Source organism: Leptonotus elevatus, chromosome 7 (assembly GCF_054856555.1).
Source record: "Leptonotus elevatus isolate MCC_2025b chromosome 7, RoL_Lele_1.0, whole genome shotgun sequence".
Classification (NCBI taxonomy): Eukaryota; Metazoa; Chordata; class Actinopteri; order Syngnathiformes; family Syngnathidae; genus Leptonotus; species Leptonotus elevatus.
In genome coordinates this window covers 23,509,304-23,524,663 of record NC_141245.1, presented here as the reverse complement: position 1 = coordinate 23,524,663, position 15,360 = coordinate 23,509,304, and the positions used below count along the sequence as shown (strand labels likewise).

At 42.0% G+C, this 15,360-nt stretch overlaps 1 protein-coding gene across 4 annotated transcripts in view; it reads left to right on the top strand.

The window, feature by feature from the left end:
• fndc3a (fibronectin type III domain containing 3A) overlaps window positions 1–15,360 on the top strand; it is a 56,657-nt gene that overhangs the window by 24,920 nt on the left and 16,377 nt on the right. For all 4 annotated transcript variants that reach the window (XM_086080079.1, XM_086080080.1, XM_086080081.1 and 1 more), the window contains 9 exons: window positions 7,389–7,465; window positions 8,795–9,041; window positions 9,469–9,756; window positions 10,579–10,637; window positions 12,905–13,047; window positions 13,174–13,233; window positions 13,309–13,447; window positions 14,633–14,686; window positions 14,855–14,979. In XM_086080079.1, the coding sequence (XP_085936205.1) occupies window positions 7,389–7,465; window positions 8,795–9,041; window positions 9,469–9,756; window positions 10,579–10,637; window positions 12,905–13,047; window positions 13,174–13,233; window positions 13,309–13,447; window positions 14,633–14,686; window positions 14,855–14,979 (1,192 nt within the window). The remainder of the gene's footprint in view (window positions 1–7,388; window positions 7,466–8,794; window positions 9,042–9,468; window positions 9,757–10,578; window positions 10,638–12,904; window positions 13,048–13,173; window positions 13,234–13,308; window positions 13,448–14,632; window positions 14,687–14,854; window positions 14,980–15,360) is intronic.

The window sequence follows — 15,360 nt, the reverse complement described above, 5'->3', positions numbered from 1 at the left end:
TACATCACAGATGAAACATCCAATTTGATCAAAATGGTGAACGCGGTGCCTTTTTATAGCGCTTTATCTACGCCATGTGGTGCCCAAAGTGCTTTACAAAGTCTAACAAACAGTATTTGAAAAGTATTTATTGAATTACAAAGCTGTGTGCATTTTGGCTGCCGCTTCTAACTCCGGAATGGCTTACTTTTGCTATGATTCCTCGCCGTGTTGTGGCCCAAGGTGCAACCTAGCTCGGTGTTTGTGCCTATTGGTGGTGTAGGTGGATCCTTGTTGCCGCGCGCCAGCTGCAAGGTTGTTAGTTAGCATGCAGATGTCTCCCCAGGCCTAAACTCTCTTCATTTGTCGCCGTGCGTAACGGAGTGATTAAAAGGCAGACAGCGGGCTAGCTACGGAGGTGTCAAACACACGGCTAGCAATTTGCGCACACCCCGAGTCACTGCGTATTCGTGGAAAGACTGAAAGCTGGATGAGCGCGCAGTGTTTGACTGTAGCGTACTTTTATTCTAGAGGTGTAACAATCGATTAATCGACCCATGCGAAAGCACAGATCAGCTGTCAAATCAGTGCAATGGCGGAGCAGTTGTTTTTTCAGTTGATAGGTTCCTCTGGGCCTCTTGTTAATCAGGCTGTCTTTCACACCACCTAGATTGATGCATTGTCTAGCTAGTTCATAGCTGTAGCCTCTTTTGGTCCTGTAGAGCCTGATACAGATGTGTGGCATCCTATCTGATTGGCTCCGTGTCCTCATCCTACCCACTTTGTCAGACACTTGTGTGTGCGTCTGTTGGCTCTGGTGCCAAAAGCAGCGAGACACTTCGTATGGGTCCTGATGGTGCTGCAGATGCGAACTAGTCTGTTTTCTGTCGGAGGGATTTGAAGCGGACCCCCGGTGGCTGAAAGAGATCAGCCAGCCATACACTGTTGAGTGTCTGATAAAACGCCAGGCTCTCAGACATCAGGGAAGTCCGCCCAAGCTGTTAATCTGTGGAATCATTCGGGGAGACTCCATTTTTAATTGGTTATTGAAAATCTAGGCTCAGTTCTGGAATGTGAAATAGAAAAAGGTTGATGTTTAAATTTAAATGTTTTGTTTGATTATATTTGTCCGATGTAATATGGCTGATGGATCAGGATCTCGGGCTGAACTGATTTTGACCACTAACAAGCTAACCTGTCTTTACTAATGCTAGTTGGCTTACTGTCACGTTATCCCAACCAATTAAATACAGTGGTAAATATTTGCATGGCCAGGAATGTAACAAAATGTACTCAAATTAATAATGAATTTTCCTATTTAAATTAATTTAAATGCCATGAACCTGTTCTAATCGCACCAAAAAAATAACTTTTTTTTGGTTACATTTTGAGTAAAGAAAAATTTGCTTTTTGGATTTCAGATTGAAAATTGAAGGAGCAACTAATACTTGTTGGTTTTGTCAGGCATAAAACAGAAGTGTCATTCTGATCTCGTTTGCTGTTTAAAATCTGAATCCTGGTTGCATCAGGTGTATTTTTTTTCCCCACCTTTCCACTGGTTGCGTAACAGACATCACCCCCACCACCACCCCACCTCACCCAAATCTGCATCATCCCAGGCCTCGGCATATCTGACACCGGCGTTTCGGGTGCCGTTTTGCATTTTTATGAGATGTAGCAGCATGTCAATTAACTCCTGTCTGGTTTAGTCAATGTAAGCAGCTGCTCTTGCCGCACAATTACTCCAAACTGTGATTTGTTTCATTGTTTGAGGGCTTCCTTCTGAGCAAGTTTTAAGTCCAAGACGCTGAACCCACATCACCCTCTTTCACGAAGTTTAAAAAGGCATAGAAACAAAGAAACTGAATAAGACCCATTGTGTCCGGATTTTACACCTACCTAATCTTTGAATAGGAAAAATAATAATCTACGAGTAACACTGCCTCCACAACAATAAATGTAAAAAGTAAAAGAAATTCAACCGAAAGAAATTTCAGCATCGCACACCATTTTTCCCTCACAGCCCCCCCGACACTTGAGTTGTCATTGTTGCTGACAGGACGTCATGTGTCAAAAAGCTCCTAGTGTGGGCTGGAGGAACATACAGTGCTGAATGCTGAGGACAGTATAGAGTTTTTTTAAATGTATTTATTTTTTATGGTGTTTAATGTTTGGTGCCGTATAAGCCCATGTGCGCTGGGTGTTCTATTGTATGCATGACAAAATAGGAAGAAAAAAATCATCCATTCATTCATTATATGCCTTTATATATGATAGTTTGTCGTCCACACGCTGTGATCTTTTTTCAGAGGTAACAAAAATATTCACACTTTGTACTCTTAAGTGGAAATACAGATAATTGGCGTTATTTCCTTTCAGCTTGTTGCATTAGTGGTCTTTGGCCTTGGCATCAACATGCAGACTGGCTAATGGTGCACCAGTTAACAGCTAGCTGCTAACCTGGGATCACAACAGTCAACTCTACACTGTCGTTTGCTGACTCCCATATCACTCACCAAACCAGGCTCCACTTTTTAAAGCCACACATACTCAAATTCACGGACATAATGTGGACCGTGAGTATGGCACCACCAAGAGGACAACAAATAATATCTACACCTCACGTGCACGTTTTGTTCTAATAATGCAAAATAAATTTTTACGATGGGATTACGGGTTGAATATTTCATTCTAAAAATATTAAGATACTTGTAGCCCTACTTATACAACCATTAAAAAAAAAAGAAGTAAATGTCTACCTGTCTTATCCAAAGAAATGGCAAAACCTAAATAGAAAAACAACCTATGTGTATATTGTAAGTATGCAACGTTTGTGTTGCGTGTAAGCCTTGCATAAAATGGCTTGGACTGGACATTTTAGGTTAAAGCACAAATGTAACACGCCGGCACGTCTCCCCTTCGTCACTCGCATCCTCTCCCAAGCTCGACCCGTCGCATATGGTTCACCTAATTGACCCAGCAAACATCACATTAGCCGCATTAGTACGTTATTTTTATGTTCGCCACCGCCCCCGCCCTCAACTTCAAGGAGATGCTCGTGTTCATTCACAGCTTCAACGGCGAGTAGCTCCAAGGATGACTGAGCTTGTGACTCATTCTCCCACTGCTCCGTCGATTGGAGGGGGAGACAGAAACGGTGGGAAAAAAAATGGATAATGTTTTCCCATCTAAGTTTAGTCGGCGAGGAGTGTCCACTTTATTTTTGTGTGGGCTTGTAAACATCAACAACAAATGCATATGGGGCACTGGTCCCTGTGGCAATGGCCTTCCTTTCATTGGAGCGCTGTCTGGCTTGGAACACTCCTGCTCTGTAATACGCACAAGCATGAAGGTTACTGTTAACGTCATCCACGCCGGCAAGACTGCAGGAGCCTCTGTAAAATATCGGAGACAAAGGCTGTGTTCCAAATCATTCGCTCGTTCCCTACTGCCTAGTCATTATTTTGTACAGTGATTTTCATATAGTTGACTACAACCCTAATCCTAACCAGTGTTCCTTTTGACAAGTTTATTTTATTAAAATTTTAACACTGAATTCAGAATTCTGACTTTAAAGTGAGAATTCTGATTTTGTGACGTTAATTGTGGGGGAAAGTCAGAAAGACAGAATTCTGAGATTAAAGTCTGAATTCTCACTTTAAAGTCAAAATGCTGAGAATAGTCAGAATCCTGCCAACCTTTTTTTCCCCCTTTTCACTGGCCCTAATCCTTTTTCCGTAGATCAGTCAAAATGCTCTCAAACAGCTTTCAATATAGGGGACTCTGGTTTAAAAATGTCTATGATCAGGGACGCTTCTTGGCTTTTCCTTTTTAAGATGCTCTTATGTCTATTGACTACCATAATTAATAACTCATTTGCTCCCAAAAACGTATAAATACGTTGTATTTTTAATGTTTTAAGTGTCCCAGAGAAGTATTTATACGTTTTTCTATGCTAGAGCATACAGAAAACTTTGCTGCAGCCTCTGAACTGAAGACAATGCTTGAAGCAATGGTAGTTATTACAAAAAACGGCCAGCAGGTAGCAGCAGAGCATAGGAAATTAACCAGGATCATGTTGGGAAAAAAAACAATTGCTCACAGTTCTAAACAGATCTGTGAATAATGGTGAAACTTTGCTATATTCTCATGCTAATTGCTGCAAAACGGAAACAGATAGAAATATACTTTTTTCCCTGATGAAAGAAGAGATTTTAATCTTTCTTTTGGTAGATTCCATGTTTTTATAGCAATAGTACACAATATTTGTGGACCTTGCAAAATCAGTCAAAATCCAGTAAAACAGCCAGGGAGTGAAAGGGATTGTTTTAGCGAAAATGGCTGTGAGTGAATGAGTTAAGATTCAAAGAGGAAGTGCTAACTTGTAATTAGTTTTTTTTTTTAAATTGACAGTCTTGTAGTTGGCCTCTGAATGCAGCGCTTTGTAATTATTAACCATTATCAGTTAATTTGTCTGCGTTCCGCATGCTCTTTTTTTTATTTTATGTGCATACTATGTCAATTTATTAGCCATGATTAATAAGCAGACGCGCTGCGTCTTGACGGCAAGATCTCTTGTGTGAAATGCCTTTTCAAATATTGCCTTCTTCAAGCGTGGCAAATCTTGCTCTATTTGCATGTAATTGGGGGATTTTATATTTGAGTCAGCACCATTTTCCTGGAATATTTCAGTCGGTTTGATGCTGACTCCTTGATGAAAGGCTCTCCTGATTTCTTAGAACGTTGTCAATACAGCTCCTGACTTCTATCTGACTGAATTCTATCGCGCTAACAAGGATGAGAACAAAAGCATTTTTAGAAATCAGTTAAGCTTTTAAAAATCGCTATATCAGTAACCCCGCTCAGACCCGGAAGGAGGGAGGGGGGGAAGCTTTTGGACTGATTATGTGACTTTGACGATTGATGACTGTGTCGCCTGAACCCGTCTCCCACGGGTCAAATGGCTACTCATCTTGGCTCGGTGTCAGTCTGCACTTTTGTGGAGGAGGACTGATGGTTTTTATTCTCCCCCTCGCTGGCACTCGACAGCCACGTCAGCACAGCCAATGTTCCAGTTGATTTAGGGGGGGAGGGGAGGATGGGGGAAAGGGGGTGTGGTCCGTTCTATCTGATCTCTGTCAGAAGTTGTGCGTCAGACTGATGTAAAACGAGTACCTCCCACCTTCTCCTCCCACCGTGTTTGTTACCTTTAAACAATGCCGCCGCCATTCTGCGCTACAAAACTAAGTCATATAGAATGCTAATGCAATTTGTCATAAACTGTACGTCCTCTTATCCAGCATCAGCTAATTTGAATATTCTCATCGGTCCTAGGCAGGTGCACCACAGAGCGTCATCTATTAGTTAATAAAAGAAGGGGGAAAAAACTACGCTTGGATGTTTTTGTTTTTGTGATGTGATTTCAATGAGGGTTGAGTTCAGCGCAAGCGCTTTCGTTCAGGCTGCACTCGGCCACGTTCCCCTGTGACGATTTTTCCCTTCTCACCATCCCCACCACGTGTTCTTAAATACTGAGTCATTTTTTTTCACCTTTCACTCAGGCTGGCTTTAGCACACTTCGAGGGGGACACGGAAAGTTCTTCCTCGCTTTTTTCTTCTTTTTTTTTTCTTGTCAGATTGCACTCCTTAGCCGGTTGTCCAACACGTACCCGCAGGACATAATCAGTTTAGCATCAGAAGCAACCGGTGGTTCTGTTTCTTACTCCTATGACACTTCGGCAACCTCTGGGTTGGGAGACAACCTCCATACCACTGGGTCATGCCTATGGAGGACCAAAACTGCCAACATTTTCCATACTCTGCCAGGACGAAATGTTATTCAAATGAGGGGGCGATCCTAAGCTTGTCTTAGGTTGGACTCCGCCGTTGCAAACTGCCATTCAAAGGTCGAGTGAGCGGGTCGGCGAACAAGGAAGTCTCGCCAGCTTGCATTGGAGAACTCCAGCAATGGACGACTATCTTGTCCACTGTCACCACAACTTGCGACTTGAGTTGCTCAACAACAAGTCCAGGTGACAGTCCAGTTTTACACCAATTTGAGCGTTGATAATGGCATGTATCACAAGCAGAGATGACCTTTTTTTTTTTTTTTGCCTTTTTAACGCACGCATTTCTGTTGTGATGGCTGTAATGAACTCTGGACCTGTGTCACCATGTGCCCTGCTTGTTTATCAGCTACATTAAACTAATATTAGATGAGGTGCAGCAGTTAGCACCAAGTGCCTCCTTGAATGCTTCACATTCATGATTATGGTCGTTGAGGCCAATTGGGATATAGCAAATTTGAGGGCCTGTACATTTAAGATTCAAATACCGTCCAGGAGCATTTAATTTACTGAAGCCACTGATCAATGCCGATTTTCATTGTTCAGCAAATTATGATCATACAGCCATTCACAGATGTTGCATAAAAAATGCAAAATGTCTGCCAATCCGATCCGCCCGTTTTAAAGTCAAGTAACACAAGATCATCTTGATAACAAGTATCAATACTATGACAAACTCTTCAAAAATGATCCCTAAATTGAAATATTAATCGTCAGAAATTATACAAACCTCTTAAGATAGTTAGACCAATGGTTCTCTGTACTTAGAGGGCGGAGGCGGTGTTGAGGCTTGGCAATGATCTTTCAAAAGACTAGTCTCTGGACTTGTGGGGTCGGTTATGGTTGTCCATTTGCTCTCTGCATTCACTAACTCCAAAAAATGGATACGAACTTCCCCACAAGCGGGTCGCCAGGAGGTCAGTATGTGCTGGATCTTTTGGACCTCTCACATGACACCTGGAGCTCGGGTCCCCATTGTTTATGTCTTTCTGTGCGACTTGGCATGGAGGTTCTCTTCCCCCGCTCCACATCTGACTTTCTGCTGAGCTGTCTCTAAGCTGCTGCACTCGGGCCACGGCCATACAGGAAACTTTGTCGTCTCTTCAGCACTTTAGTTAAGTGGTCGTCTTGCATTTTTGCCAGGAATTGGGTGTAGAAAAGGAAATATCTTTGGCTTTCTTTGAAAGAATACAGAAAGGGTGAAGTGCTCTACAGTATTTGAACAATCTCATTTGAATGTAGACTTTTTAATCAATGAATAAAATAGACACTATAGATTACACAATCAACCAATTAATGTAATCCTGCATATTCACATTAACTATTTAACATATTGCGCTCACCTATTCTCAGTTATATGCTTTTTCTGGAATGCCGGAAGATGGTGCCAAAAGGCTCGGTCCCTGCATTACTGTACTTTTCATACAGCAACAAAGGAAAAACGGCAATCACAATAATTTAGCATTTATGAAAGCCACATGCGACCTTAATGCCTGCACTTGCAATGCAAGCTAACGACTGTGTTTGTCTTTAGTGTTTTCATGTTGCTTTTTATTTCTGTAGGCCCTGCTCAGGTTCCCATGGTGTCTCCAAACGGTTCAGTGCCTCCAATCTATGTGCCTCCTGGATACATTTCTCAGGTAAGAAAGCTACTACTGCCATGTGAGTTCATCAGGTGTACTGCGGGGAATTGTCCAGTTTCAAGTAATTGTTCTGAAAATGATTTACTTCAAATAGTGCATCTTAATCTCTTTATGCCAACGACATGTACTGTCGTGACGGACCAAGCCAGTAAAAAAAAAAAAAAATTCTTCCATTTTCTCCCCCAAAATTTGGGAATGTAGGCATTTTGACTGAAATTTCAGTGTGAACCTAAAATGCACTACAACATTACAGATGAACTTAACCTGACCTCTGTATAATTTTGAATGTCCAATTGTTGGATGTTTTCGTACTTTTCCCACAAAATGCTGTTCTCTTTCAAGGAGCTAAAAAGCTAAGCTCACAAGAGGATGTCCACTTCATGGCCTTTGTGTGACTCTTCCAGTCTCTCTGTGCCAATGACATTAAAATTCAACTTTGTTGGAAGAAGAGCTTTATTTAAGACTAAAAAGAAAAAATAAAGCGTTTTTTTTTTTTATCCTACAATTTTAAGCTTTAAAAGGTAAGGTAACAGATTTAATGGTGTTTAAAATAAAAGATGAGCAAAATAATGCATAGAGGGGGTTCTTGATTTACGAAGGTCCCAACATGCGACATTTTGAGGTTACGAACGGCAACAATCACTTTTCCACACATTATTTACATTGTGTGAAATATGGCGTGTAAGTGTATGAACATATAGTTTTGCAAACATCTGATTTTACTTTGGGAAAACAGCGACCAAACCTAACTTTGCCAGCAAGATGAATTCTCGCGGTATTCGTGAGTTCACAAATTCCGGAGAATACATTTTGTACAGCTCCCGCTGATTCGTTTGCAGTCGACCTTTTTTAGGTCGCACCAATCAGGCGTTGTTTAGGGCGTGACGAAACCAATAAGACAAATGGACTCTGCAATGAATTCGGTTCTCACAGAATTACTCACTATTTCCTTGTTGAATTTGAACAGCGAGAGGCGCATCGTGCATTTTTATGTAGTACAGATTTTTGTGACCCCCCCCAAAGACGAGACCGAAGACAACATGAGTACATCAATCCCTGTCGTGTGATACTGCTTTATTGTTGTTTTTATCATTAAGCAATACCAAATAAACAACAACAATAATGAATTAGTAAGCAGTAATCTGGGGGAAAATTTGGTTTTGTAATACACTTTTTTTGTTTGATGAAATAATCGATTCTACAAATATTCGATAGTGACATCCCTAGAAGGCAGACACGCTGAATGATGTCCTAAAACCACCAATACCCCTAATAAATGCATCAGTAGTTGCAACTACATTTTAACACCGTGTCGTCTCCTTTCAGATCATTGAGGAGAACGGAGTGCGGCGGGTCCTGGTGTTGCCACAGCAACCCGAGTTCCACCCGGGCGGCCACTCGCCTCTCCACCATGCTCCACCGCCCCCCCACGCCCACCTGCCTGCCTTTATCCCGCACCCGGCCATGATGCCCCCGCCCCCTCAGATGTACACGGGCATGGTGGGCGGAGTGGGAGACATGAGCTCGCAGTACATCTCCCAGTATCACCCGGCTCACATCTACTCAGAGCAGGGTGAGATGGAGGCGCTCGTTTTGGTTTTCACATGGATGTGGGTGTGCATCTTAGGCACATATATGTGACATTCATGATACAATTTACCCCAATTATGACATTAATTAATTAATTAATTAATTAATATGACCCGATTAATTCCCATTACGATGAGATTTAATTTACACCACTTACAATACTATACAATTGACTACCATTATGATATGATACGCATTACGATGCAATTTGGCTCCAACGACAATATGATCCAATTTCCCCCGATTTCTATGTTGTATACTAATGACTCCCATTACAATACCAGTTGAGTCATTCCAATCCCCATATGATACGATTCCCTTAATGACACACTTATATTATGATACATTTTATCTATACATGCGTATTGTTGGCATGTTTGTAAATGTCGGTTGCCTTCTTTTTAAATCAGTCTCTGCAGATTCTCACACCCAACACGGACGCCCAGCATTTGTCCACAGAGACGACAGAACGAGCAAAACGTACGAGCGCCTCCAGAAGAAACTGAAGGACCGTCAGGGAGGCAGCGGCGGAGGAGGGCAAGTGAAGGACAGCCCGCCCCCGTCGCCTCAGAAGACCTGTGGCAGCCCCAAGACACCCGACGTCCACAACGGCGTGGGAGGCAAAGGGCCTGAGGCGGATCTGTCCGGATATGCTGTGGACAAGCAAGCCGGCAGAGGCAAAAAGGAAGAGGCCGAAGGTCAGTGGGTAAAAGTACAGACTGTGTAGTGTACTCAAATACAACAGTAAAAATATATATTTTACTGTTAGTTATTTGCAATAACCATTTTAATTTTAAAAAATAATAATAATTCAAGTGAATATTTGTACATTGTTCCTTCCCACCACTAGTGAAAGAGGGGGCGGATTGCAAGGTTTACATTTGACTACAATGTTTGCGGATGTTGGGGAGTTTGTTGTCTATTGGCACTTAAAATAGAGCCTCATTAGCGGTGCAAGCAGCACGGCGGCCAACATTTTTCCTGATTGCGTACTCATTAATCATTAAGATTACATTGCAACTTGGCCCGTTAGTACACAACCAGAAATTGCTGTCAGTGTGTGCAAGGTCAAAGGCAAAACATAATGGAAAATTTACTTTAATTGCATGTATACAAACCGTTGGGTCTGTGGAGTGCCTGGCCATCCATCAAGTGTAAAATTACACATCAAGTAAATCCTCTGAGCTGCCAATTTCCGAAAACGTTACAGTGAGTAAGCCAGATTGTGACGTATGAGTGTGGCTAATTTACATAATGCTGCCATTCAATTTCTAAGGCCATGATTTGGTAGCTAGGCTGGGTGAAGATCCGCCATTATCAAGCTAAGGTCAGACCACAGTGCCTAAAACGCAAAATTCCCGAACTAAGCAGAGCTGCAGCTTAATAGCAACCTGCAAATATTCAATTGCTTGCTGCACAGTATTTCCAAAAAAGAATCGAAACTGGTACTAAAAATGATTATTTCATGAAGCGGATTATGTTTTTTTAAATTTGTACAATTTATATTTCTGTCTCCCCAGAGCTGGATGCGGCAGCACAGGCCTTGCAAGCGCTGCTGAGCACCATCAGTAAACCGGCGGTTCGTATGCCCTCCCTATTATCTCATGTTTTTCTTTGCGCCCAATTTGCTTGCATTTGCATGTTTTTATGTGACCATCAGCAGTACTTCCGCGAGAGATCGCTAATGATGCAAATGTGTGGCGTCATTAAATGTCCTATTAACACCGGTGATGAATTCCCGCTGACGCCCGGCTAATGGAGTCCGACCTGCTGACGAGCACACTCGTGGGAATTTTCTGCTCCCTGATGTATCAAGATGAGACGGAAGGGGGTTTCCTTTTAAGATAAATGTGTGAAAATGACATGGTACTCATCTATTGACAACGTACTGTACGTAGATTGACCCGTGAAAATACACCGGCTTGTTGCGTTGAATTGGTCAACTGCGTCCACTGTAAATTTTTTATACTCCCATCCGTACTAATATCATTGTGGAGCACAGTCATAGAGAAATGCTAATTGACGCTAAAGATACCATCGCGGCATAATGTTATGATAGTTTTTTAAACTGCGCAGAAAACACAATTTGGTAGGTGTTGCTGTTTTGGTGAGCAACTTAAGTTTAAAAGGAGCCAGCATTTAACTGTGTCCTAATGACCTAAGATAATTGACTAGTACTACACACCTTTTTTTTTTTTATGCCAGAAATTGCGTCTGGGGGGTCCTTCTAAAAGCAACACAAATATAAAGAGAAATGGCTGTTTTAGCCAGTGCTGAATGGGGGATTAGCACTGAAATAGAATTTCTTTGACCTCATAGAATGTGCAGTACAGTCCTCCGAGCTCCTTGTAAACTGAGCAAAAGGGAGTCCATTTCAAAGCGGCCAGATAATCCGTGAAGTCTCAGGCCGGATACAAAGGGCTTCAATGGGAAAAGGGGATTTTTCCCCCCCCCCCCTCTCCTCTTTGCCGCCACACAGGTTTGGTTAAAGGACCGTGATGCGAAACAGTTGAGTGTAATGGAGTAAGGTGGGCCCCCCTATGGGGGGTAAGGAGCTCGACCTGATACACTTCCTCCGCGTGTCAATAGACCCTGTAGGTGGAGCGTTAACTATTTTTAAGCCTTCCTCAAAAGAGACTGAATGTAATCTTGTGAGTGTTACATTGCTTCTCTGTTCAAATTCTAGTTGGAAAGGTGGCCTCGGGACATTATTACGATGTATAGACCGTGTTACTTAACGGGCACTGCATTATGTACACTTGCATAGTCTAATCCAGTGTATGCCCACCTTTGTTGAGCAAAGGCACATGTTACATTAGAAAATTCTTGCTGCACAGTGCACACCTGCAAATGATGTCACAAAAAAAGTTTTCCACAAAAATATTGATCTTGTCTCAGTTTATTGACATATTGACTAATTCAGCTTGAAATCCAGGCGTATTTATTTCAACACAAATCTGTTATTGTGGTGCATGAATGGCAACAGGTGGATATGCAAGTACGTTTTGATATCCAGTTGATGACATAGTGAACAAAGCTATATTATTTCTACTTAACTCATTCACTGCCAGCCATTTTCACTGAAGCAACCCCCTTCGCACCTGGCTGTTTTACTGGATTTTGACTGATTTGCAAGGCCCACGGAATATTGTGTTCTATAGCTATAAAAACATGGAACCTACCAAAAGAAAGATTAGTCTCTTTTACCATCAGGACAAAAGTATATTTGTTATCTGCTTCCGTTTTGCAGTAATTGGCATTAGAATATAGTTAAGTTTCATCATTATTTACAAACCTGTTGAAAACACTGTCAAAAAGAGCTTTTTGCAACATGGGCCTGGCTGATCTCTTATACTCTACTGCCACCTGCTGGCCGTTTTTTGTAATAACTACCATTGCTTTAAGCGCCCTCTTCTGATCAGAAGCTGCATAAAAGCCTTCTGTATGTTCTAGCATTAAAAAACTTATTTTTTTTTAACATATGAATGCTTTTTGGGGAGTTAAGGACAAAGTATTAAAACTTATATGTTTTTGGGTTTTAATGAGTTAAGTCATTTTTAGACCAATTAAGTGAAAGCACACGTGCTATGTTGCAGTTAATAGGAATCACTGATCTGATTCAAGAGTTGTGTTAAAAAAAACAAAAAAACAATTCTAGGTATGTAATACAGTGCGATCTTCTGTAAACAAGAATTGTTTACTGTATTGCGTTATAGTGTCAAGGTGGCACCTCCGTGTATGAACCTCATGGAGCTGTAAATGCTTGTAGCAGACGCTGTTTGCACACCTGCCTGGTGGATAGCGCATTATCACTGATAGCACCTCTTGTTCGTGTACATGTGGCAGGTGTCAGAGATCCAGGCCCGGGCCATTGAGGCGAGCTGGAGCGCACCCAAAACTGAGGACGACAGCCCGCCCACAGGAACCCTCAGCTATGAGGTGTCTGTCTCATTTAGCGGCAAGGATGGGAAGTACAAGAGCATGTACTGGTGAGTGGCCCACAGTGAACAATGTCAACTACAGGAAGAAGCATGTTACGCACTGTAGCGTCCCCGTCTGAATGATGGTCCTTTACAACCACACTATTAGACTGATTTATTGTCTTGCCATTGCAGTGGCGAGGAACTAAGTGCAACTTTAGAGAACCTTCGACCAGCAACAGACTATCACGTCAGGTCGGACATAACACCGTCTTAAAGATGGCTGAACATTGTGGCTAACTTGTTTTTGGGTCTCTTAAACCCTTTCAGGGTCCAGGCCATGTGTAACTGTTTACAGGGAAGCCCCTCAGAGGCAGTGAGCTTCACCACGCTAAGCTGCGAGCCGGATCCTCCGAACGCTCCCAAGAAGGCCAGCGGGACCAAGAACACGCTTGTGCTCCAGTGGAAGGTACCATGTTCATCAATTCTGAGGGTGCAGGGTAGAAGCAACAAGAGATTATATGTGCAGTGTCGACTTGTAATTTCAAAGCCTAATTTAACACATTCACTCCCAGCCATTTTCACTGAAGCAACCCGCTTTGCACCCGGCTGGTTTGCTGGCTTTTGACTGATTTTGCAAGGCCCGCAGAATATTGTGTTCTATTGCTATAAAAACATGGAACCTACCAAAAGAAAGATTAGTCTCTTCTTTCACCAGGGAAAAAAGTATATTTCTATCTGTTTCCGTTTTGCAGCAATTAGGATTAGAATATAGCAACGTTTCATCATTATTTACAAATCTGTTTAGAACTGTGGGGAAATCAGCTTGTTTGCGACATGGCCCTGGTTGATCTCTTCTTCTCTGCTGCCACCTGCTGGCCGTTTTTGTAATAACTGCAATTGCTTCAACTGGTCTCTGCAGTTGAGGCTGCATCAAAGCCTTCTGTATGGTCTAGCATTAAAAAAAAAATTGTAAATAAGAAAAAAACGTATAAATAAGTATTTTGGACACTTAAAACATTTAAAATAGAATGTATTTATGCGTTTTAGGAGCAAATGAGTTTACTATGAAAGTCAATTATAACCAGTTTGCTTTCACCTGAAGATCACAGATGGCCCAAATAGGTCTTTAGTCCACAATAATATTGTTCAGTATTGTCGTAGGGCACAGAAATAGATAGTAGCGACCAACCAAAATCAAAAGTCCTTTGTTTACAAAAAGACAATAGTAGTGTGCCCCAGAAGGAAGTGAACAGTATGGAGAATAAACGGCCCTCTCTCCTGGTTGTTGTTGGGGCCCTGTTCAGCGTTGTTCCTGTTTAATTAACATTTTCATTTAGCCAGCGGGAAAAGGCTGCGCTTGTAAAGATGGCCTCCCAGGTGTGTTGTGAAGTCTGTGAGAGTCAGTGTGTGTATGTGTGAGAAAGTGTAAATAAAGAGCAAGTGTGTGTACATGCCATTGTGTGTGTTTATGGGTTTTGCAAAAACAAGCATGCGTTCTCAGCAAACCTTCGACGGATTAATTGGAGCAGCTGAAAAAAAGTGTACACAGCTGGATGCGTCTTGTCTGCTATGTTGTACTTCAACAAGCCTGCGAGAGCCACAAGGCAACAAATGCATGGTCGTAACCTCATGTAAGTTTTGTTCTCTTCAGGCTCCATGTGACAATGGTTCCAAGGTCCATAACTACATTCTTCAATGGGATGAGGTAAAAATGTTTTAGAATGAATGACGCTTTAAATGCAATACGTGCATGCATGCAATGTCTTGGTTAGTTTTTGGTACTGTCTGTTTTCTGTACATTTTGTCCACATTGCAGTTGAGCTGGAGCCTACTTACCTCCACTTCCGGTCGTGATTAACATTTTGCTGTGCAGGGCAAGGGCACTGGCGTGTTTGAGCAGTGCTACTATGGACCTCAGAAGCAGTACAGAGTGACCAAGCTTTCGCCAGCCTCCAGATACTCCTTCCGCCTCGCAGCCAAAAATGACTTGGGCGTCAGGTAGGTAACTTCCGAACATGGCTTCCATCTTTTCTGTGTTGATTTCCTTGTGGACAGAGTTGGAAAAAGTACTCACACTCTTTATTAATGGTAAATAGATGTAGAGATGTTTAACTCATTCACTCGCAACCATTTTCACTGAAGCAACCCTTTGCTCCTGGCTGTTTTACTAAATTTTGACTGATTTTGCAAGGCCCACAGAATATTGTGTTCTATTGCTATAAAAACATGGAACCTACCAAAAGAAAGATTAGTCTTCTTTCATCAGGGAAAAAAAAGTATATTTCTATATGTTTCTGTTTTGCAGCAATTAGCATTAGAATATGGCTAAGTTTAATTATTATTCACAAATCTGTTTAAAACTGGGGGGAAAAGCTTTTT